We start from the raw sequence: 26,069 nt of genomic DNA on the forward strand, positions 1-26,069 counted from the left end.
TATACAAATTTTCCATTTTAAACATAGTTTAAGTTTCGTGTTATGAAAAAAAGTCTACACATACTAAAGAAAAAAAGGCAAATTAAAGCCCGCCCACCCGCCCTGTCTCAATTGTGAACCAAAGGGGCGGAGCTTAACTGCAAAATACTTATTTCTTTACAAAAAATTAAAAACATGTTTTTGAGTATCGTGTTGTTCAAAGCGTACAAAGTATATTAAGACAAACTGGCAAATTTTAAACCCCGCCCACCCACCCCGTCTCATTTGTGACGATTTTTTTTATTCTTAGAAACGTAAAACGAGTTTAAAATGGTAAATTTTTGTAAGGAAATAAGGATTTTGCATTACATTCCGCTCCTTTGTCTATCGACGATTAAAAAAAAATCGTCACAATTGAGATTGGGTGGGTGGGTGGGCGGGGCTTATATTTTGCCCCGTTTTCTTAATATACAGTCGTCTTTTCAGAACAAGAAACTTAAAACATTTTTAAAATGGTGAATTTGTGTACGGAAATATCGATTTTGCAATTACGCTCCGCCCCTCGGTCTGTCGACAAATGAAAAATTCATCACTATTGAGACCGAGGCGGATGGGTGGAGCTTCTCTTTTGATTTTCTTTTTTAATTAATACTTTTCTTTGTATAACACGATTACTTAAGAATATATTTCACATGGTAATTTCTCGTAGAAAAATAAGGATTTTATAATTAAGCTCCGCCCCTCGGCGTACGACGAATGAAAAAATCACCAGAATTGGGATAGGGTGGGGCTTATATTTTGCCTTTTTTTTTTAATATACATAGCCATCTTTTCACAACAAGAAACTTAAAACATGGTTAAAATTTTTTATCTAAATTAAAATGAATTTTGCAATTATGGGGCGGAGACATGTTTTAAGTTTCATGTTATGAAAAAAAGTCTACACATACTAAAGCAAAAAGGCAAATTATAAGCCCGCCCACCCGCCCTATCTCAATTGTGATGATTTTTTTTTATTCCTAGAAACTTAAAACACGTTTAAAATTAGATTTTTGCAAAAATCTCGACAATAAGACTTCTGAAATGATTTTTTTTTCGCACGCGGAAGAAAAAAATCGCTTCAAAAGAATATAGTCCATTTTAAAAAATTAAAAAAAAAAACACATTTGATACCGATATTTCTAACAACTTTAATAAATACGGAAACTATGTCGTGTTAGATTCCCATATTTTTTTTGTTTTTTCTGCAATTTAAATCTACATAATTTGCATGTTTAAAGTATAGAACGACCATGTAAAAAAATTTCCACTTCGTCGCAGCATTGACAAGCGCAGACCTGAAATTTATTCCAAAACTTGTGTCCTGCTCAAAATACCTCAACCATTATAAATGCATGTACATTTTTTCTTCGTCCACGAACCCATCAATGACTTCGCCCGTCTAAGTATATCCAACCCCTCCCCCATCAAACCCAATTTCCTTGCTCGTTCACCGTTCAGTCCCACCGGACTTATTAGAAACCCATAAATTCCATCACCTAAAAGCATTGTAATCCACCGCAATTAGCAAAATAAACCCATCTCATAAAAATTCTGGAAAATCCCCAAATTTCTCCAGACACCTAATTACCTAATCGCTCTGCCTCATAAAATTAATTTATTCCGATTTAAGCGTCCACTTGTAAAATCTTGCGAATACATTAGCAAAAATTGAAATGACCTCACATTGTCACTAAACGACTGTAAAAAAAAACGTATGAATATTTTGGCATTAATAGTGCACTTTGAAGGCTAACCTCGACCCGTTGTGCATTAGCATGTGTAAAATTCGGCTTTTTTGCGAATTCCGCCAGTGGCGGCGCATGCGGAAGGCGAATCCGCCGCGGGGTTGGCGGCCGTGGCGGGACCTAGACACGTGTCACCGGACCCTCTGCCACTTAATTTATGTGGAGATAGAGATAACCTTTGTGAGAATGTGTGGGCGTGGCCTGAAATCTTCGGCAAATGGGAGTCGAGTGTAGATAGCCTTATCGCCATGCTTAGGGTTTTATTACTTCCGGGGACCACGAGTGTGCAACAAGATGGCGCCGGGTTAGGCGGGGTTTGAATCGAGGGCCGAAATTCCAATTTGGCGCGGCGATTTTTGACGATTTTTGACCGGTTTTGAAAATTATTTTTTTGAATGGGGAGATTTTTTCGTTATTGTGTAACGAAAAACTGCGAGCGAATTTACCCAAGGGAATGAGTTGTCAAAATTACAAAAAAAAGAAAACGAAAATGAATACAAAAGTTTGGAAAGCGTGAATAAACACAAGAAACGAATAAAAAGTGGCGAAATGTTGGGTTTGAACAAGTCGAGGAGTGGTTGCATAAGAGATTAATAGCGAATTTAGGAAAAAATTAAAACAAATGACTCAAATGAAACGGAAAAACGTCAACTAAAAGGTCGAATTTTGGTGATAATTTTTATGGAAAATTAATCAATAGAGGTAATTGACGTTTCATGACCCTTAGAATACGAAAACATAGGTCCCTCGTTTCCGTCTGTCCGCGTTTGGCGATTTTTATTAGATAGATAATGTTCTAAACTACCGGACCGATTGTTCAAATTTTAGTGAGTTATCGAAAACATACTTAATTAAGATATTTCCGGTCAACTATTTTACAGTCCGCGAATTCCGAGAACCGCGTCGTCTGATATATTTCCAAGAAATTCGTAGAGCGACCCGTGAAAAAATAACTGTAAAAATCAAATTTAAAAATTTTGAAAATTTTCTCGCCTCGAAATATACAGAATTTTGCTTTTTACTGGTTTGAAATTCCTAGTGATTTATTTTTTACTACTAAGCCAATTGCTTTGAAATTTAGCATTTGTTTTGAGGTTATCATCAGCCTGATGATCTCTAACAATAATAATTAATCATCCTTCCATCCCCATCAAAAGTTTGATGACGTATTCTAAAAATGTGCTAAGTGAATCCTGTTTAAAATATCAACTTCAACTAATTTATAGTAAGACACATTTATATTGTCTAAAAAGCGTGAATCCTAAAAATATGTGTGCTAAAGTTGGGGAATCTCTATAGGAATCTATATACGTGCTCGCTGCGCTCGTATTTTAAGACTGGGATTTTTGAAAGTCTAGAGATTAATTTTTACAATAGAATTCAAACTACTTCGCTGACTCTTTTCTGCACAATTAGATGAGAATAAAGATGAAAAATAAGTTAAAAAGGGAGCGCAGCGAGCAAATTATTCATTGGTATCCCTGAGAAGCTAAATTATTGGAAAAATGTTGGTGTTATTTAAAAATTAAAAGAAACATGTTGAAAAACTATAAAATTGCAAAATAGTAAAATTATAAGACAAAAATGGTATAGTTGAAAAATATAAAAACAAACAACCGAAAAATTAAAGAAATATGTTAACACGGAACCAACAAAAATTTGAAAATTAAAAATGGACAAATTGAAAAATCAAAAAATTAAAAACCTGGAATTTCAAACTGGAACGCCAAAAAATTGAAAATCAAAATTTGGGAAATAGGAAATTTGAAAAAACAAAAAAATTGTAACAATGAAACACTGAAAAATTGAAACAAAATCGTTTAATTAAAAAATCAAATACATAATTGAACAATTAGAAACCGAAAATTTAAAAACTTGAAAATCGAACAATTCAAAAATCGAATGAGTGAGAAATCGAAAAATTACAAAATTGTAAAAACATCGCACGACTGAAAAATCGAAAAATTTAAACATTGAAAAATCAAAATTTGAGGAATTGGAACATTGTAAAAATGAAAAAATGTAACACATTGAAATATCAACAAATTGAAAAAAATTACAAATTATTAAAATCGAAAAATTTAAACATTGAAAAACCAAAATTGAGGACACCGGAAATTTGAAAAAACGAAACATGTCAATACGGAACCAACGAAAACTTTGAAAATTAAAAATCCAGAAATTGAAAAATCGAAAAATTAAAAACCTGGAATTTGAAACACTGGAACGTCGAAGAATTGAAAATCGAAATTTGAAAAATAGGAAATTTGAAAAAACAAAAAATTGTAATAACGAAACAATGAAAAATTGAAACAAAATCGTTTAATTAAAAAATCGAATACATAATTGAACAATTAAAAACCGAAAACTTAAAAACTAAAATCGAAAAAGTCAAAAATCGGATGACTGAGAAATCGAAACATTACAAAATTGTAAAAACATCGCATAACTGGAAAATCGAAAAATTTAGACATTGAAAAATCAAAATTTGAGGAATTGGAACATTGTAAAAATGAAAAAATGTAACACATTGAAATATGTATCAACAAATTGAAAAAAAATACAAATTATTAAAATCGAAAAATTTAAACACTGAAAAACCAAAATTGACGACACCGGAAATTTGAAAAAATGGAACATGTCAATACGGAACCAACGAAAACTTTGAAAATTAAAAATCGAGAAATTGAAAAATCGAAAAATTAGAAACCTGGAATTTGAAACACTGGAACGTCTAAGAATTGAAAATCGAAATTTGAGAAATAGGAAATTTGAAAAAACGAAAAATTGTAGTAACGAAACAATGAAAAATTGAAACAAAATCGTTTAATTAAAAAATCGAATACATAATTGAAAAATTAAAAACCGAAAATTTAAAAACTAAAATCGAAAAAGTCAAGAATCGGATGACTGAGAAATCGAAACATTACAAAATTATACAAACTTCGCATAACTGGAAAATCCAAAAATTTAAACATTGACAAATCAAAATTTGAGGAATTGGAACATTGTAAAAATGAAAAAATGTAACACATTGAAATATCAACAAATTGAAAAAAAATACAAATTATTAAAATCGAAAAATTTAAACATTGAAAACCCAAAATTGAGGACACCGGAAATTTGAAAAAACGAAACATGTCAATACGGAACCAACAAAAACTTTGAAAATTAAAAATCCAGAAATTGAAAAATCGAAAAATTAAAAACCTGGAATTTGAAACACTGGAACGTCGAAGAATTGAAAATCGAAATTTGAGAAATAGGAAATTTGAAAAAACAAAAAATTGTAACAGTGGTCGGTTAATTAAAAAATCGAATATCTAATCGAAAAATTGTAAAATTGTAACATTGAAACGTCGAAAAATTGAAAAATTAAAACCGAAAAATTACAAAATTGTAAAAATATCGCACTACTGAAAAATCGAAAAATTTAAACATTGAAAAATTAAAATTTGAGGAATTGGAACATTCCAAAAACGAAAAAATGTAACCCATTGAAATGCCGACAAATTGAAAAAAATTACAAGTAAAAATGGAAAAATTTACACATTAAAAAATCAAATTGGGGACGCTGGAAAATTGAAAAAACGAAACATGTAAACACGGAACCAAAAAAATTGACAATTAAAAATGGAGAAAACGAAAAATTGAAGAATTAAAAATCGGGGTTTTGAAACACTGAAACGCCGAAAAATTGAAAATCAAAATTTGAGAAATAGGAAATTTGAAAAAACAAAAAATTGTAACAATGAAACAATGAATATTTGAAACAAAATCGGTTAATTAAAAAATCGAAAAATTGAAACATTAAAACGTCGAAAAGTTGAAAAATTAAAAACCGAAAAATGGTATAGTTGAAAAATTAAAGAAACATGTTAACACGGAACCAACAAATATTTGAAAATTAAAAATGGACAAATTGAAAAATCAAAAAATTAAAAACCTGGAATTTGAAACTGGAACGCCGAAAAATTTAAAATCAAAATTTGAGAGATAAGGAAATTTGAAAAAACAAAAAATTGTAACAATGAAAAATTGAAACAAAATCGTTTAATTAAAAAAATCGAATGCATGATGGAAAAACTAAAAACCGGAAATTTAAAAACTTTAAAAACCGAAAATTTAAAAATCAAAAAAGTCAAAAATCGGATGACTGACCAATCGAAAAATTACAAAATTGTAAAAATATCGCACGACTGAAAAATCCAAAAATTTCAACATTGAAAAATTAAAATTTGAGGAATTGGAACATTGTAAAAACGAAAAAATGTAACGCATTGAAATGTTGACAAATTGAAAAACTCAAAATTGGTAAATTAAAAAATTGAAAAATCGAAAAGTTAAAAAATCGGACATCGAAAAATTAAAAACTAAAAATCGAAAGAGTAAAAAATGGGATAACTGAGAAATCGAAAAATTACAAAATTGTGAAGTAGAAAAATCTAAAAATTTAAGCACGGGGAAATTGAAAAATCAAAATTTGAGAAATCGGAAATCGAAAAAACGAAAAACTGTATTTAATAGGTATGTATTACAAAATGTAAAACCATCCGACCTGACCTGACTAAAAAACTGAGTTTACAGATTGTTCGTGACCACCGATGTCTGTGGGACTGAACCATCCTGAACGTGCTCGCTGCACTCGCATTGTAGAAGTTGGTTTTTTGTAAAAGTAATTTACCTTCGCAGGGAGATCTAGAGAATTAAAACTAAAACTAAACACTAAATTAATTAAAAAAAAAGAACATTTTTAGAATGCGAGTGGAGCGAGTACATTTAGTTGTTATTTAGTCTCGATTTTTCAATTTTTTGATATGTAATTTTTCAAATTCTCGATATTTAATTAATATTGGAAAATAGGAGTGAAAATTCCTTGATTGAAAAATTAATATAAACGAAAAATTGTGATAAAAAATCGAAAAAATGAAAATTAGAAAATCAAAACTTGAAAAATTGAGGAAACCGACAATTGAGAGATCAAAAAATGAAAAATCGTAATATCGGTGGACTCGATTACTATACTTCCTTTAGTTCCTTAATTTAGTTCCAGCTTCCACCATTCGTGGCGTTTTAGCTCCTTGTCTCTTTATTCTCTAGCCACTGAATTGTCGATCATGCTATAAATGCAAATAAGTGGATGCATTTTTATTAGAAAGCTGCCATGTTCTTTACCGTCTACCGTTTTTGCCGTCTCTCCGCTCCTCAAAAACCAAGTCGGAAGTTCAAAACCAGGTGCCCTAAATTTTTTAGCACTCCACAGGAACCAAGCGAGCGTGCAACACCCTGTATGCGCTTTCAGTCAAAATCATAGACCTGCACAGCTACTAGACGGCCGAACTTTTTACCCGTCTGCCACATCCGAATAAAATTTTTCTTTCCTCGTAATTAATTTTCTTTGTTGCATTCGTATCCGTCAGATCGGTCTCGACGAATCCATGCAGAACAGTTTTGTATTCAGCAAGTTAGTGAAGCAAAACATGCAGAATTACTTTAAGCTTCATCATTAATGACGTCAGAAAAACCGCTAAATTTCACTGTCGTGTGAATCTGCAAAATCGTCGCATGCTGGTTGTTTCTTCGAGGTGGAAGAAGAGGGGAAGCGCTACAAGTGGAACGGAGCGAGCTAAAATTGTATCAAATTGGCGTATTTTTCGTTTGCATTCTTCTGTAATTGCGATAATTAAGCAACAACGTCCGATGGAGTTAGAATGACGCCGACTTGATTAGGTGCTGGGTAACAATGGTTTAGAAAGCGGCGCTTGGCAACACCTGGTAGGTGTCGAAATTTGATAGAGAGTTTTGGAGATTCTGCGTTTTTGTGGAGTTTAGGTTTTTAATTCTGTCGGATGGAATTTTCGTGGTAAATAGTTTTAAGTTGAGGAAAGAGAAAATGAAAAAAAAATGAAGAAACAAATAATTGTGCTCAATCTCAAGATAACGATGAGGTTAATACAATGACAAGACTGATATCTACTATCAATTCGTTGTCCTTGATAGTAAGCGACATGAAGACAGCAATGAATGACCTCGTATTTGACAATAAGAAACAAGAAATCGGACAAATGGAAGCCGAAAAAACACAAACAAGTAAAATCAAGATGACTTCAATAGGATTAAAATTTTGTTATCGAGTATGTAAGTACTAGAGTTGGTAAAGTTTCTCAAAAACCCAGAATTATTAAGGTGGCGTTAATTACTCCTAATATAGAGCTAAAAATGGTATTTATATTAACAGGGACCTAACACGAATACAGCAGAATTTTGCATACAATGTAAGGAAGGAATTCAAATCACGGATTGCTAATGGTGAGGAAAATAGTACGCTAAAATATTATAAAGGAATCCCGACAAGCACTGATATGCGCACAATATGCACACATTTTTGGTCAAAGGGTACACCACTTGATTAAAAATATGCAGCTAAAGGTGCAAAACATCCGTATGCAAATACTTAACTTGAATATGTTTAATAAAACAAAATGACATTTTTAATTATTTATTGTTAAAGTACAGGTTTTCTAACCTTTATTTGCAATAAGAATTCAAATTATAACTAAATTAAGTATGTAAGCATTGATTATTATTTTCAAAAATTTTCATTAGAACTGATACAACACATATTTTAACATTGAAAACGATCTTTCAACATCGACAGAGGTTATGGAGCAAATTTTAAATTCTCTATTATATCTGGATCTATATCCATATTTACAAATTCTATTCCCAAAATTTTATTCACAAGCGACAAGGTATTAAAACCTACATTTTTTTCCAAAATTGACGTCAATTTCTGAACAACTTTTTCACCTATTTTACCTTGAACATTGGATAGTTTTTTTTAAATGATTTAGAATCTACCAGTGTTAAATTGTGACATTCAGATTTTAAAATTCTTAATTGCTTTGTAGTTTTTGGTATAAAATACAACTGCATTTAATCGTGTTCCCCACCTAGTTACAACAGGTTGTGGAGGTAATGGTAAATTCGATAAAATTGTACTATCAAAGGTGATTTAACAAAACATTTTTTAACATTAATATGATTTTTTCAACTGGAACTGGTTCCGGAAAAAAAATTCGTGAATAAACCTTATAATGGTATTATTAGTTGTCTTTTCCAAACCTTTTGTGCTAATTAAATATGAAGTGCCATATTTTTCACTGGTCAAATTTGCGACATAACGTCCACATGAATCGGTTGTTTCATAAATAAATTAAATTATCGGCTATAATTTGATGAATAGTCTGCTTTCTTTTGTGAAACACTTTGTCCACGTAGTTTTTTCTAAAGATACTCTCGTCGGGAACTGACTTTATGGTACGCTTTTCAAGAAATGATTGTGACTTGGCGTTATTCAGTTTTGATAAAGGAATATCGCCACTGAAGAATGCTTCACACAATTCGAAACAATATTCTTGTTCATCTTCACAATAAAATTTTATAGAGTACAATGAAATTTCCAAAACTATACTATCATTCCTCAATTCCAGTCTATACAGAAGAACAAATAATAAACCCCGCCCACCCACCCGCCGTCATTTCAGTGATCAATTTTATCTGCTCAGAATGAAAAGCGGAACATAAACTAAGTAAAATTCATCGTTCGAATAAGCAGAGGGTGGGTGGGCGGGGTTAGTACTTGCTAAGGTAGGACTGATTTTGGCAGATTTTTTATTGTCAACTGATATATTTTCTAAAAAAATAGAGTTGTTCCAATTGAAAAACACCTTGTATACATACATTGTTTAATTTTTTAAACGTATATTGAGGATTTTGGCAGATCTTTTATAGGCAAATGATGTACTCTCTAAAAAAATAGAGGTGTTCCATTTGAGTCAAGCTGACAAAAAAATTATGTACAAAATGCAATCTTCCATTTTAAAAAATAGCAGAAAGGAATTTTTAATTTTTACAGTCTAGGTACTATTATTTCTGAATTCCACTCTACAGAAGAACAAATAATTAACCCCACCCACCCACCCCACCTCCATTTCAGTAATTATTTCATCTGCTCTGAATGAAAGGTGTAACTATACAGGAATAAAATTCGTCGTTAGAATGAGAAGAGGGTGGGTGGGCGGGCTCAGTACTTGCTAAGATAAGACTGATTTTGGCAGATCTTTTATTGCCAAATGACATACTCTCTAAAAAAATCGAGGTGTTCCATTTGAGGCAAGCTGACTATAAAATTATGTACAAAATGCAATCTTCCATCTTAAAGAATGGCAGAACTGATTTTTTAATTTTTACAGTCTAGGTACTACTATTTCTCAATTCCACTCTACAGAAGATCAAATAATTAACCCCGCCCACCCACCCGCCTTCCTTTCAGTGATCAATTTTATCTGCTCAAAATGAAAAGTGCAACATCTGCTGTACAGGAATAAGATTTGTCGTTCGAATGAGAAGAGGGTGGGTGGGCGGGTTTAGTACTTGCTAAGGTAGGACTGATTTTATCAAATCTTTTATTGGCAAATGACATACTCTCTAAAAAATAAAGGTGTCCCATTTGAGACAAGCTGATTAAAAAATTGTGTACAAAATACAATCTTCCATTTTAAAAAATGGTAGAATTGAATTTATAATTTTTACAGTCTACGTACTATTATTTCTGAATTCCACTCAACAGGAGAACAAAAAATTAACCCCGCCCACCCACCCGCTTTCATTTTAGTGATCAATTTTATCTGCACAGAATGAAAAGTGCAACATCTACTGTACAGGAATAAGATTTGTCGTTCGAATGAGAAGAGGGTGGGTGGGCGGGGTTAGCTCTTGCTGAATTAAAACTGATTTTGGCAAATCTTGTATTGGCAAATGACATACTATCTAAAAAAATAGAGGTGTTCCATTTGAAGCAAGCTGACCAAAAATTTATGTACAAAATACAATCTTCCATTTTAGAAAATGGCAGAACTAAATTTTTAATTTTTACAGTCTGGGTACTAAATATTATTTCTCAATTCCACTCTACAGAAAAACAAATAATTAACCCCGCCCACCCACCCCGTCTCCATTTCATTAATTATTTCATCTGCTCTGAATGAAAGGTGGAACGTATACTAAACAGGAATAAAATTTGTCGTTAGAATGAGAAGAGGGTGGGTGGGCGGGGTTAGTTCTTGCTAAGATAGGACTGATTTTGGCAGATCTTGTATTGGCAAATGACATACTCTCTAAAAAAATAGAGGTGTTCCATTTGAGGCAAGCTAACTAAAAAAAATGATGTACAAAATGCAGTCTTCCATTTTAAAAAATGCCAGAACTGAATTTTTAATTTTTACAGTCTGGGTACTATTATTTCCGAATTCCACTCTACAGAAGAACAAATAACTAACCCCGCCCATCCACCCCGTCTCCATTTCAGTAATTATTTCATCTGCTCTGAATGAAAGGTGGAACTAATTCTAAACAAGAATAAAATTTGTCGTTAGAATGAGAAGAGGGTGGGTGGGAGGGATCAGTACTTGCTGAGATAGGACTGATTTTGGCAGATCTTTTATAGGCAAATGATGTACTCTCTAAAAAAATAGAGGTGTTCCATTTGAGGCAAGCTGACAAAAAAATTATGTACAAAATCCAACATTCCATTTTAAAAAATGGCAAAACTGAATTTATAATTTTTTCAGTCTAGGTACTATTATTTCTGAATTCCACTCCACAGAGGAACAAATAATTAACCCCGCCCACCCACCCGTCTTCATTTCAGTGATCGATTTTATCTGCTGTGAATGAAAGGTGAAACGTATACTAAACCGGAATAAAATTCGTCGTTAGAATGAGAAGAGGGTGGGTGGGCGGGGTTAGTACTTGCTAAGGTAGGACTGATTTTGGCAGATTTTTTATTGGCAACTGACATATTTTCTAAAAAAATAGGGTTGTTCCATTTGAAAAACACCTTGTATACATACATTGTTTAATTTTTTAAACGTATATTGAGGCAAGCTGACAAAAAAATTATGTACAAAATGCAATCTTCCATTTTATAGCAGAAATTAATTTTTAATTTTTACAGTCTAGGTACTATTATTTCTGAATTCCACTCTACAGAAGAACAAATAATTAACCCCGCCCACCCACCCGGCCTTCATTTCAATAATTATTTTATCTGCTCTGAATGAAAGGTGTAACTATACAGGAATAAAATTCGTCGTTAGAATGAGAAGAGGATGGGTGGGCGGGCTCAGTACTTGCTAAGGTAGGACTGATTTTGGCAGATCTTTTATTGGCAAATGACATACTCTCTAAAAAATAAAAGTGTTCCATTTGAGGCAAGCTAACTATAAAATTATGTACAAAATGCAATCTTCCATCTTAAAAAATGAAAGAACTGATTTTTTAATTTTTACAGTCTAGGTACTACTATTTCGCAATTCGACTGTGCAGAAGAACAAATAATTAATCCCGCCCACCCACCCCGCCTCCATTTCAGTCATTATTTTATTTGCTCTGAATGAAAGGTGGAACGTATACCAAACAGGAATAAAATTTGTCGTTCGAATGAGAGGAGGGTGGGTGGGCGGGGCTAGTACTTGCTAAGGTAGGACTGATTTTGGCAGATCTTTTATTGGCAAATGACATACTCTCTAAAAAATAAAAGTGTTCCATTTGAGGCAAGCTAATTAAAAAATTATGGACAAAATACAAACTTCCATTTTAAAAAATGGCAGAACTGAATTTTTAATTTTTACAGTGTAGGACTATCATTTCTCAATTACACTCTACAGAAGAACAAATAATTGACCCCGCCTCCATTTCAGTAATTATTTTATCTGCTCTGAATGAAAGGTGGAACGTATACTAAAAAGGAATAAAATTTGTCGTTGGAATGAGAAGAGGGTGGGTGGGCGGGAACAGTACTTGTTAAGGTAGGACTGATTTTGGCAGATCTTTTATTGGCAATTGACATACTCTCTAAAAAAATAGAGGTGTTCCATTTGAACAACACCTTGTACAGGGTGAGCATTATAATACCGGCACCCTGACCAAATTATTTTTATTTTTCTAAAATGTACAATCATAGTTACATAGTTAATTTCGACTTTCGTAATAATTCTATTTGTCAGTTTTGAGCTCCGATAAGTTTTTAGTCATCGCGATAAGATGAAAAGATTGCTGTTATCTTGATTTTGCGGAAAAAATGCCGTTGCATCCGACCAAATTTTTAGATGTTTAGAAAAAACGTTAAAACTGACAAAATTAAGAATGAAACAGGTAAATGACAAAGTGAATAATTGATAGAAGGATGCTACATGAAGAGTTAAATAAGGGGGAATTAAGATAATTTTAAGCCGGAGATGGCATATTCAATGTACCAATAAACGGAATGCCTCTAGTTCGGATGAGGATGTCTTAATTGCTGGTTTTTCCAAGTAGAGATTCTACCGAAATGTCTTGGTATTTCCTGAATAAAGGTACAATTTGAAAATTTTACAAAAATATGCACTTGATCGGTAAATATCTAGCAATAAAATAATATGCTACATATAATAATTTTACAATATGTACCTTTGCGTGACAGTAACATTAAACAACAAAATTATCTACAAAGAATTTCAGTAATACGCCAAATTGGGGGTGCCCATAGATGAAGTCTTGGAAAAACCTGTCGCATTACTAGAAAAGGTTGGTACTTATTTACCTGCATACTGCCAATAACCAACTGTATTAAAATTAAATATTTTGCTAATTACCACGAAAAATGCAGCAAAAATTTTAAAATATGTACCTATAAAAATACACTTAATATTAAAATAAGCAATAAATGCAAAAAAAATTGTTAAATATGTAGAATATGGAAAAATATGCATTTTGCATACTATCCGAGCCTTACTTAGTGTTGTGATATCAGTGATAGTGTTTGTAGCTTCTGTGACAAAAGGTGCTGTCCATCTACTATCTGAACTATTGTTGTGAAAATTTTCCTATTTTACACAAATTTACAATGGATAGTGGTGATATTGTTAAGGCTGTCGAAAAAATTAAGGCTAACAATGTAAATGATTGTATTAGTAGCTTCTGAACACCCCTGGTTTGTATTTTCAACTTAATTTTAAAAACATCTAAGGATCCTAGTAGTTGGCTTTCTGTATTCTCTCTAATCTCACATATTCCCATGTAATTAATGCTATTTTTAAAGAACAACATGGTTTTATTAAATGAAAAATCTCTAGTGAGTAGAAGAAACGTATCCAGCCTAACATTTATTCAAAAACTGCGTAATGGTTCAATTAAAAGTGACAATCTACTTAGTCAAATAAAAATTCTTCATTACAATTCACCAATTTTAAATTGTTTTAAATTATGTAATTCCAGATAATATATTTGATATTTTTAATGACAATTTATTGAATCATAGAATTAGGAATGAAATTATAGATTATTATAATCAGTTCTGTATATTGGATATCAGATAAATAAATAATAAAAAATGCACTTTATTGTCCATAAGATTACATGATCTGTCAGATTCGTCAATAAGATAGCAGCGTAGATACTATTAATCTAAATTATCAATTACTGTAACAGGTAATCAATCCATCATATGTTTTTTAAATGTTTTAAAGCATTGTAAATTTTTAATATTTCTATCTAATTTACTATATAATTTTATATCTTTATTTTGTTCACTTACAGTTAATCTAGACGGAGGACTTACATTTTGCCCTTTTTTCTTAATACATAGGTATGTGGAATCTTCTTTTCACAACTAGAAACTGAAAAACTTGTTTAAAATGGTAAATTTGTATAGGGAAATTTCGATTTTGCAATTAGGCTCCGCCCCCCGGTCTGACAACGAATGAAAAATTCATCACGATTGAGATCGAGACGGATGGGTGGGGCTTCTCTTTTGCTGTTATTTTTTAATTAATAGATACATTTAGTTTTCTTTGTATAACACGATTAGTTAAGAACATATTTCACATGGTAATTTCTCGTAAAAAATAAGGATTTTACAATTAAACTCCGCCCCTCGGCTTACGACGAGTAAAAGAATCATCAGAATTGAGATAGGACGAGTGGGTGGGGCTTATATTTTGCCTTTTTTTTTTAATATACATAGCCATCTTTTCACAACAAGAAGCGTACAATATGGTTATAATGATGGATTTTGCAATTATGGGGCGGAACCTAATTGCAAAAACGATATTTCCTACACAAATTTTCCAATTTAAACAAATTTTAAGTTTCATACTGTGAGCTTAACTGCAAAATCCCCATTTCTTTACAAGGAATTAAAAACATGTTTTTGAGTATCGCCTTGTTCAAAGAATACCATGTATATTAAGAAAAAAGGCAAAATATTAACCCCACCCACCCACCCCATCTCCATTGTGATGATTTTTTTTATTCTTAGAAACTTAAAACACGTTTAAAATGGTAAATTTTTGTTAGGAAATATGGATTTTGCCATATAGCTCTGCCAACGAATGAAAACTTCATTACTATTTAGATCAGGGCAGGTGTGGGTGGGGCTTAATCTTTGGTTTTAATTTTTTCTTAATATACATAGTATTTTTTGAATAACACGATACTCAAAAACATGTTTTTAATTTCTCGTAGAGAAATAAGGATTTTGCAGTTAAGCTCCGCCCTCTTGACTCACGACAAATAAAAAATCATTACAATTGAGATAGGGTGGGTGGGCGGGGCTACATTTTGCCTGTTTTTTTAGTATATGTAGACTTATTTCTACAACCCTTTTAAATAGGTACAGCAAAAAAAAGAATTATGTAACAAGTTGAGCTAATTTTTCCCAAATTTTCTTAATTTGTTCATTTCCAGAAATATTTTTTGTATGAATTTTACAGTTGTTTCATCAATATTGAGCATCCAGACTATTTTGTATTAAATATTCATTCGAAATGTCATTGCAGTTTTTTAATTAGTTGGTCACAGCATTTACTTTGAAGAAGGACATCTGGCATATATTAATAATTTATGATTAATAACGTAAAAAATTCGGGGAGGTCATTTACGAAAAGGATGAATAACAGGGAACCCAAAATGGACCCCAACGTTTTCACAATTTGCGATCTAGTGCTTTGGGTGTGATCTTAACCCATTATTAGGTAGACCTTTAACACCTATATGATCCAGTTTAAGTTCGACTGTTTTAATGAGTTTGGAACATCTGAAAAAAAAAACGACTGAACTGTTACTTAACTCTTGTGGATCGCTACTTATAACCGTACCGTCTTCAGTTGTTATCTGAAAATTATTTGATGTAGTCTTATTTTTTCTAGGACTATTTATAATTCTCCAACTGTCTTTCATGACGTTTTTAATATTATCTATTTTTATGTCATTATAAAATTTTACTTTATCTACAGAGGTTATCAGAAAATAAAAATCGCGACACAGTTTTTATAATTTTTCAAAGAAGCGGGATGTCTCGGATTATACGAATATAGTTCTGTCGAAATAACCTTAGACCAATTTTTAATACGAGGCCTCTTAGAAAATTTTGCGATTTTTTTCTTGGAATTGTAAAACAACTTCCGTATACGCAGAATGAGGGTAAATTATGAATTAGTGGCCGTTGAAATGAAATACACTGTATGTATATTTTTTTACTGATCGAATTATTACAACCGTCTCGAATCCCCGCCATATTTTTATCTTATCTCGTGTAGCGTTAAAACGCCGCCTAGATCAGTTAGTTTTCGCCAACAGCCACCATTTTCCGTCCGCGTCTCGTACCGTTTCAATTCCTCGTCCTCGCCTAGCACACACAATCTTGGAGGAATTTGACTGGAAAAAGCGTGATTGGCTCTCGCTTCCACCGAACTGGTCATTGTGCGTACATGCGAACGCAAGGCGGTCCCATGTCCCACTTTTCCGAAAACCCACCGAATCGATCGCCTTCTAAAGCGTGTCAGCAGAGCCCGTTTTTCACGCATTTTTTCTTTCCAGTGCTGACCGGCGTGCAGAGAGATGGGAAGCGAGCATTACTGTTTGAGGTGGAATAATCATCAAAGCAATTTACTCGGGGTGTTCAGTCAACTGCTCCGTGACGAAAGTCTAGTAGACGTAACTCTGGCCTGCTCGGAGGGCCACTCTATACGAGCACACAAAGTCGTCCTGTCCGCGTGTTCCTCCTACTTCCAGACGCTGTTCGTCGACCACCCGAGCAGACACCCCATCGTCATCCTCAAGGACGTGCGCTTCGCTGAACTGAGAACCCTCATCGAATTCATGTACAAGGGGGAGGTCAACGTCGAGTACTGCCAGCTATCGGCCCTCCTCAAGACCGCCGAGAGCCTCAAAGTCAAGGGGTTGGCGGAGATGACGCGGGAGTACAAGCACACGGTAAGACTCTATCGCCGAAAGAAGAAGAGGGGACTCGCTACACCTTCGAACGTGGCGAGTCCCCTCATCTCGCTTCCGGACTAACGCTACTTGCTTGCAGGAGCCGGAACAGACGGAGCCCACGGAGCTCATCCGCCGTCCGCCAGGCTCGCGCTCGCCCTCAGTCGACGAGAACGACCGCCTCCAGCCGCCCCCGTCGCCACCCGTACAAAATCTGCGCGTCTGCCGGTCGCCGATGGAACAGGACGACGACAAGAGGCCACCGTCACCCGAAAACACCCATGGCAGTTCGCCCCTCACGAGTGACTGCGGGCCCAGCGACATGACCATACACAGTAACAGTAACAATATGGCGGCGCCCTGCCCGGGAATCAATGCGCCGATTATCTGCAGCACGAGACTGCCCTCGCCTATTAGTGAACCTCTTCCGGGACCTTCGAATATGCCGCCAGTTCAACAAGTGCCTCTGGTGAGGATCTCTTTCTCCCTAGCGAGACGAGGGGAATCGCCCCGATGTTTGGTCGAATCTCCTATTTTTCCTAGTTAGACTTTACAAAAATAAAAACAAAACAATATAAGTTAAAAAAAGAGGAGAATATCGCCACATTATTTTTGTTAAATTGGTGACGACATCGTAAACAAATTGCCATTCATTAACAAAAAAAAAAAAAATAATCGCCGCCATGTTTTTGCTCTTGTAGCGATTCCCCTCCTCTTCTCCCGGAAAACAAACCGATTACGATCCAGCGCGAAAAAAGGCTCCCACCCGGTCAATCTTGCAATTTCGCCGTTTCCTGGTACGCTGGCAGCTCAAAAATCGAAACTAATATTCTCGTCACACAAATCCGTTATCAAACGTGGAAAAATTCGCAGAATCGCGTCGTGTTTGTGGGCAAAATTTATCGTTTATTAATGCATCGCAATCATCTCGAATGCAAAACCTAAAAAACCTGTTTTGAAATGCTGATTTTTTGCCCGCTTGTTAATCCGCACTAACTGCGTTTTAACAACAAAATCTAATGTATTTTTAAGACAAGTGTGTTTCGCAACTGGTCATTTGAGTGTGAAATTGACTATTTCGACCTCCTTTCGACTTGTTCGGTGGTATTTTAGACGGTTTCAAGGAGATTTTCGTGCGGTGTGGATGTGGATCCTGCAATTTACCGTTAACCTCGACGATGTTTCAGATTTTAGAGAAAAGTTAGCTGAAAAATAATATAACTTCAATAACCCATTTACAACGGTCGTATGCGTAAATGTGGCTCATGCGACTCAGTATACACGAATATAAAGTTTTAAAACCGTCAAGATCACCTAAGACCCGATAAATGCCTTTTTTGTTTCGTGGCGATTCCCCTCTCCTTTTCACGCACTTGCCAAAACCCGCAAAACGGCCGATATGGGTTTTGTTTTTGCAGCGTATTAGGCGGCATTGAGTCATTAAAGAATACAATTAGCCTGTGCCTACTCGTTATGCAAATATGGTAATGGCCTACACCGTTGTTATTGTTTCAGAGCCTCAAGAAGGAAGTTGACTGGAGCGGAGGTATCGAAGACAAAAATACAGGAGAGAGTTCATCAGACTTTTCTAGACACCCCCACGATTCTGTGAGTATCGTTCGTCTTCTTGTTTTTGCGTTTCTTTATCGATAAAGTGACATTTCGAAAGCGCTACCTTTCCTTTACCGCTAGCTGTAGAAAGCATCTTCATTTAATGTCGCTTCGATTAGAAATGTCGAGAGGTTTTTGTGCGCCAGTGACAACACAATCGACGAAAAATTCTGCGACGAATGCAAAAATTAGATCATTTGTCACGGTTGCGATTTCAGCGCTTTGCGAGCCGTTGCGGTTAATAATTAATTTTGCTTCTTTAAAATGACAGTTGTGAAGGAAAAAACGCACGTTTGTGTTCGTAGGATTTTTAAAGTTTTTGTTACTGATGATAAAAGTGTATAATGTAAGTGGGCTTTGGAGGACGCGAGTGTTCAAACTACTAAATTATGGGTCATACTTTCGGTTTCGGTTACCCAAAAGTGGCTACTTTCTCGTGGTTTACACAATCACGTTCGCAATAGTACCGATTTGTAATTGTTTTGCCCTAAAAAGTACTCCAATTTTTTTGGTTTGCTTAAATATTGAATCTTGTTTTTTTGAAAATTTGAATGTTGCGGTTTTCCCGCGCTTCCGTGACGTCAGCCCCATTTTTCTTCTACATTGTCGCCTGAGAACTTGTTTGATCTAGGGACCATTTGATCTATAAGCATGTTTCGGGAACGCCCGTTGACTTTCGTAATTTTAGGGCTGATTTGAAGTAACCGGTTTCGATTATCATATTTCTTTGAGAAGAAGACCATCGATATTAAGAATAAGGGGCAAAATTTAAGCCCCGCCCACCCGCCCTCAGTTCAATTGTAATGCGTAATTTCAAAATCTTTATTTCTTGGAAAGAAGAAAAAACGAATCATATCGAAAAATTGGAAAGAAGAAAAAACAAATCGAATCGAGAACTGAAAAACCAAAAATCGACAAATTGAAAAACTGAATAAATAAAAAAGTTAAAAAAAATCTAAAATCGGAAATTGAAATAATGAAAGAGTTTAAAAATTATAATAATTATGATTGCATATTTAAAATGAAAACTAGAAAAATTGCGAATAAAAAATTGAGCAGACAAAAAAATTGAGAAATCGAGAAACTGAAAAATCTGGAAATTGAAACATCTAAAGGTTGGAAAATCGAAACACTGAAAAAAAGTGAAAAATCATAAAAAAAAGAATCGAAAATTTGAAAAATTAAACATTGTTATAAAACCCGACCTAATAATTCTTGCCCGGAAACCCGTTACTTCTTATCAGTGGATGTGCATCAATTCACCTCTGAACGCTTAGAGTCGACATTGGCCTGAATCCGCGCCGGTCTGTAGATCGAACAAGTCCTCCAACCGCACTCCGTGCGCCTCTCGAAGCCCCTCCCTGCGCCTTGCCGTCAGGAAGTTGACTCCGCCCCGCGCCGCGGCCCCTCCCCCCAGCTCCAGCGCCAGCCGGCGTCAACTTCTCGGACGGCAAAGCACCCCTCCCCCCCGCAGAAGTTGATGTCTCGCTTGGTTGCAGGAGCTGGACCGCGAAGGCTCGCCCCGCCTCTACCCGTGCATGTACTGCGGCACCTCCTTCCCCCACCAGAGCAAGCTGACGCGGCACATCCTGTCGCACTCGCTGGAGACGCTCAAGTACCGCGAGCAGCTGCCGCCGCCGTGGGGCGCCGCGCCGCCGCCGGACCCCACCGACCAGCCGCCCACCGCCGACGCCGAGCTGGAGGCGGCGGGCGGCGTCGTGCTGTGCAAGTTCTGCGGCAAGAGCTTCCCGGACGTGAGCAGCCTGATCTCGCACCTGCCGGTCCACACCGGCGACCGCCCCTTCAAGTGCGAGTTCTGCGGCAAGGCCTTCAAGCTGAGGCACCACATGAAGGACCACTGCAGGGTGCACACGGGGGAGCGGCCCTTCAGGTGCGCCCTCTGCGGGAAGACCTTCTCGAGGTCGACGATACTCAAGGCGCACGAGAAGACGCACTACCCCAAGTACGTGAGGAAGTTCCTGTCCCCGAGCCCGCTGGACACCGAGGAGGAGAGCCCGCACTAGGGGGGCGGGGCGCTGGGGTGGGGGCGTGATGGCATCTGCAAGAGCTGTGATAGAACTATAAGTTAGTTAATGGTGTACTAGGGGGTGAGGTAGGGGCGAGGGGCTGAAGGGGCGCGCGGGGAGGGGGCGGCGGGGGGCAGGTCTACGAAGTACCCAAAAATCGACTCGAAAGATTACAAGTTTTTACATTTTATTGGTCCGTGTAGTACCAAATTACCCACAAGTGATGGGTACTGCTCTTTAAAAAATCCACAATTTATTGTTTCTCCAATTCTAGTTTGGAAAAATGCCCAAAAATTTTGCAAAAATCGCCCCCAAAAAATGTTTTTTTCATTTTTAGTCGGTTTTCAAAAGTACCCTTTTTTAATTACAAGCATATTAAAGTTAATTAACGCAAAACGGTATTGAATATTTATCAAATTTTTTCTATTTACATAATTTATACAATCGAAGCTATTTTTCAAGTTTTATGGCCAAAAATGGTAATTTTGGGCGGACGCCCCGCCCCAGCAATGGCGATTTTCATCTTCTCGTCCTAGACGTAAATCTGGGTTTAATTTAAATTTTCGAAAACCACAATCAAAAACCTGATATTTCCTAGACGTAATGTTGGTTTAATAATGACAATTTAGGCTTTTTTGTCAATAATTTTTTTCAAAAGTACCCAAAAATGGCACTCCCAGCGCTTAAATTCTCAAATCAATTATACCAAAATTTTAAATGAGTGTAATTTTAATTTACTTGCATTTAATTATGAAAATAGAAATTCCTGTCAAAATCTTGTGACCAAAAAATGGTGGCGTTAATCGTGTCTTGGACGTAGATATGTGACGAAAGAATTTTTTGGGTAAATTTGTCCCAAAAATACCCAAAAACGGCAATTATTGCGTCAGGTGGCCAAAAAAATGTACTTTCGGAAAACCGGCACAAAGGGTTTTTCATTTTTTATTTTTTTCAAAAGAACTCAAAAATGGTACTTCCTGGTGCGTAAATTTCCAATTCCACCACCAATTTTTTAAATGAGTATTTGTAAATTTCATTTATTTATATTTAATTCTGAAAAATAGAAAACTTTTTCAAAGTCTGGTAGCCAAAAAATGGTACTTTTGGAACGCTGCGTCCCAAAAAATGCTGGTTTAATCTTGCCTTGGACGCAGATATTAGGTTTGAGAAAGGTTTTTTTGGTTGGATTTTTCCCAAAAGTACCCAAAACCAGCAATTTTTGCGTCCCATGGCCGAAAAATTGTACTTACCGAAAACCACAACTATCAAAAACCTAATATTCGTAGACGTAAATGTTCACTTTAATTATGAAAATTTAGGGTTTAAATTTTTTTTTTTTTTCAAAAGTACCCAAAAATGGCACTTCCCGGTGCTTAAGTTGCTGAATCAATCACACCAAATTTTTAACTGAATGTTTCTAAATTTGATCTACTTACATTTAATTCTGAAAACTAATAAGCCTTTTCAAAATTTCGTGGCCAAAAAATAGTACTTTTGGGACGTAATTGTTGCCTTGGACGCAAATATTAGGTTTAAGAAAGAATTTTTCTGGTTAGATTTTGCCCAAAAGTGGCCAAAATTGTATTTTCGGAAAACCGCCACCATCAAAAACCAAAATCCTTAGACGTAAATAATGTTGGGTTTAATAATGACAATTTAGAGGTTTTTTTTTTCGCACTGAAATTTCAATTGAGTGTTTGAAAATTTAATTTATTCGCATTTAATTTTTAAAAATAGAAAGCTTTTTCAAAATTTCACGGTCAAAAAATGGTACTTTTGGAATGCCAGGTCTTGAAAAATTGTAGCGGTGATTTTGTCTTGGACGGAGACATTAGGTGTAAGAAAGATTTTTTTGAGTTAGATTTTTCCGAAAAGTACCCTAAAACGGCAATTTTTGTGTCATGTGGCTAAAGAATTGTACTTTCGAAAACCGCTGCCATAAAAAATCTCAAATTCTTGGACGTAAATGTTGGTTTAATAATGACAATTTAGGGTTTTTTAATTTTTTTTCCAAAAGTACCCAAAAATGGCACTTCCCGATGCTTAAATTGCCGAATCAATCATACCAAATTTTTAACCGAGTATTTGTAAATTTGATTTATTTACATTTAATTCCGAAAAATAGTAAGTCTTCAAAATCTCGTGGCCAAAAAATGGTACTTTTGGGACACGCGTCCAAAAAAAATTGTGGCGTAATTGTTACCTTAGACGCAAATATTGGTTTAAGAAAAAATTTTCGGTTAGATTTAGCCCAAAAGTACCCGAAATGTCAATTTTTGCGCATCCTGTGGACAAAATTGTATGTTTGGAAAACCTCCAAGATCAAAAACCAAAGTCCTTAGACGTAAATGTTGGCTTTAATAATGACAATTTAGCGTTTTTTATTATTTTTTTTTGACACCTAAATTTTAATTGAGTGTTTCGAAATTTCATTTGTTTGCATTTAATTGTGAAAAATAGAAAGCGTTTTCAAAATTTCGTAGCCAAAAAATGGTACTTTTAGAACGCCGAATCTCAAAAAACTGTGACGGTGATCTTGTCTTGGACCCAGACATTACGCCTAAGATTTTTTTGGGTTAAATTTTTTACCAAAAGTACCCAAAAACGGTAATTTTTGCATCCCGTGGCCAAAGAATCGTACTTTCGGAAAACCGCCACAAGAATGACAATTTAGGGTTTTTTTTTTAATTATTTTTTCCATTAGTACCCAAAAAAAAAAAATCCCGACTCAGTTACACTAGAATTTTAAATGATTGTAAATTTCATTTACTCGTATTTGCATTTAATTCTGAAAAATAAAGTCTTCAAAATCTCGTGGCCAAAAAATCGTGGTGTTAATCTTGTCTTGGAGACAGATATTAGATAAAATAACGACTTTTTTTGGGTAGATTTTTTCCCAAAAGAGTACCCAAAATGAACGTTTTCTGCATTACGTGGCCAAAAAATGGTACTTTTGGAAAGCGCCACGATCAAAACTATGATGTTCTTAATCCACTTACATCATTTTAGTTTTTTTGGGCAAATGCTTTCTCAAAAGTACCCATTTCCACCATGCATTCGGGATTTTATGCACTTCCATGTGCATAAAATCCCGAATCATTCACACCAAAATTTGAAATTAGTGTAAATTTCATTTATTTGCATTTAATTCTGAGAAATTGAAAGTCTTCAAAATCTCGTGGCCAAAAATGGTACTTTTGGAACGCAAAAACGAAAAAATGGTGGCGTAATTGTTGTATTAGGTTTTAGAAAGATTTTTTTGGGTTCTATTTTTCCTATAAGGTACCCAAAATCGGCAATTTTTGCGTCACGTGGCCAAAAAACGGTACTTTTGGAAACCGCCACGGTCAAAACGGTGATGTTCTTAATTCTCTTACACCAAACGTAAAATTTTGGTTAATGAAGCGATTTTGTTTTTTTTGGGTAAATGCTTTCTCAAAAGCACCCAAAAATGGCACTTCTGGGTACATAAAACCGAATCAATCACACCAAATTTTTTAATAAAAGTAAAATTTTCACATTTTTCGGAAAAACGCCGCACATTTTTTTTTAATTTAAAAAGGGTAATTTCGAGACTGCCCCCACGCCGACGTGGCCCCAGCCCCGCCACAAAAATATTTAATGTGATATTCGTAATTACTTTAAATTTCGAAAACGCGTGATATGTGTGCTTTTTGGACTTAATTTATTTTTAATTTTAAATCTTCGAATTACTTAACCATGTGATATACCGCCTTCAGCCCCCGCCACTGCACGCAGTGGCGCTCCACGACATGGCCCCATTCCGTACGCTCGAAAGCCGGACCTGCATCAGCACACCCGGTTGCTGACAAGGATGAGGGTGCGACAAGTACGAAACTCGGGTTGTTAATGTGGGTCTGGTGGCGAGTTATAGGTGATCTTCCACGCAGAGTGAGTGATATCCATTCCATTGGCGCCGCCTTAGTTACTTAATATGTTAGGGTATTAAATGTACCTTTGCAGTATTATGATGAATGCAGGGAGGAAATTCGGCACACGCTTTGGTTAGTACTTTCTTAACACTAAAGCTGACCACTGACCGGTGCGAGGTGCCGTTTACCATAGCAATATCCTGCAATGTGTTGTTCCTTTGTTTTTTAGAGATGATTGTTTACCATGGGAAATATATAGCAATAATCATATACAAATAGAGTAGATTTAATATTTATGATGCGCGGGGGCGCACCGGGGGCGGGGTGACAACGACAATGATATTTTGAGATTTCGGTCACACGAGCACAAGAAAGCTGTATTTTTGTGGAAAAAATTGATTTGGTTGATTTCGTTAGGGGTGAGAGTTGCGTGCTGTGTGGCGGGCTGTGGGCGTGGCCCGGCCCGGGTCCGCCCCCGCGGGATATACATGTACGCCTGGTCGTACTCAGCTACTGCATATATATCAGCACCTAGACGCCTTAGTCATAAGTTTGGACTACTATTTTTGTTTCCTACTTAAGAGAGTATATTTATAATATTTTTAATAGAGAAATATATATTGTTGTACATAGATGATTCTAGTTGAGTAGTGTAATTCTGGTTTTTGTGGATACTCAACCGGATACTCAGTGGTCGGCACGTCTTGCCTGACTGATATCATCATAACGAGTGCCTCTAAACTTATACAGTCATTACCAAAAGTGAGGTTAAGGCAGTGTCGAAGTGATAACCTAACCCACACTGCCTTACGCGGATCGGTCGTCCTGGAACTGTACTACATCGAGAAACAGTCGGTTTCTGTATCTTATGCGAAATTCAGTGGAAATCCAGTGAGTGTAGGGAACACGAGGAAATTTTTTAAAACAATTGCAGATGTTATCTGTGATAGTCTGTGATGAAAACAATCTCGTCTTGTTAAATTATTATTTTTTATTTGCTTTTTTGTGATCTTTTCGTGAACACATGCTTCATGTACGGTTTACTAATTTATGTGATGTCGAAACACCCGTAGGATGAGCGATTTTTTAACTGTAAGTGTTAAGATAGGACGTTTTGTTAATTAAGGACACACTATCGTACCATGGGGCCCATCGACCGCCACTTTTCCACACCCGAAACACATATAGTTCGGACTCGGTTTTCCTCCACGGTCCGACCGTGGAGGGATAGCCGAGCTGTAAATTTCGGTCGCTGCGAAACCGGTCGACGGCCCCCGCCACTAGCTTTGTGAATAACAACCCATCGGGATCTCTAATTCTATGGTAGCTCAGGGCCACTCACTTCCACTAACAATAGAATACGAATACAATATATTTAGATATAAACTGACCAACATCACTTTTCGACGTTTCGTCAACGCACGAACCGTCCCCGGGTTTCATTCGTCGTTTTTCGT

General features: G+C 35.6%; 1 protein-coding gene across 6 annotated transcripts in view; it reads left to right on the top strand.

The window, feature by feature from the left end:
* LOC135125361 (zinc finger protein 517-like) overlaps positions 1 to 26,069 on the top strand; it is an 82,328-nt gene that overhangs the window by 48,533 nt on the left and 7,726 nt on the right. For all 6 annotated transcript variants that reach the window (XR_010279869.1, XM_064050889.1, XM_064050886.1 and 3 more), the window contains exons 2-4: positions 16,686 to 17,081; positions 17,182 to 17,550; positions 18,597 to 18,689. Coding sequence is in view for 5 of the 6 variants with exons in the window: in XM_064050889.1 (XP_063906959.1) it covers positions 16,707 to 17,081; positions 17,182 to 17,550; positions 18,597 to 18,689 (837 nt within the window). In the remaining variant the exon portion in view is untranslated. The remainder of the gene's footprint in view (positions 1 to 16,685; positions 17,082 to 17,181; positions 17,551 to 18,596; positions 18,690 to 26,069) is intronic.

Source organism: Zophobas morio, unplaced genomic scaffold (assembly GCF_036711695.1).
Source record: "Zophobas morio isolate AGI-343-1 ecotype UQ-CSIRO unplaced genomic scaffold, CSIRO_AGI_Zmor_V1 ptg000008l, whole genome shotgun sequence".
NCBI classification, from domain to species: Eukaryota; Metazoa; Arthropoda; class Insecta; order Coleoptera; family Tenebrionidae; genus Zophobas; species Zophobas morio.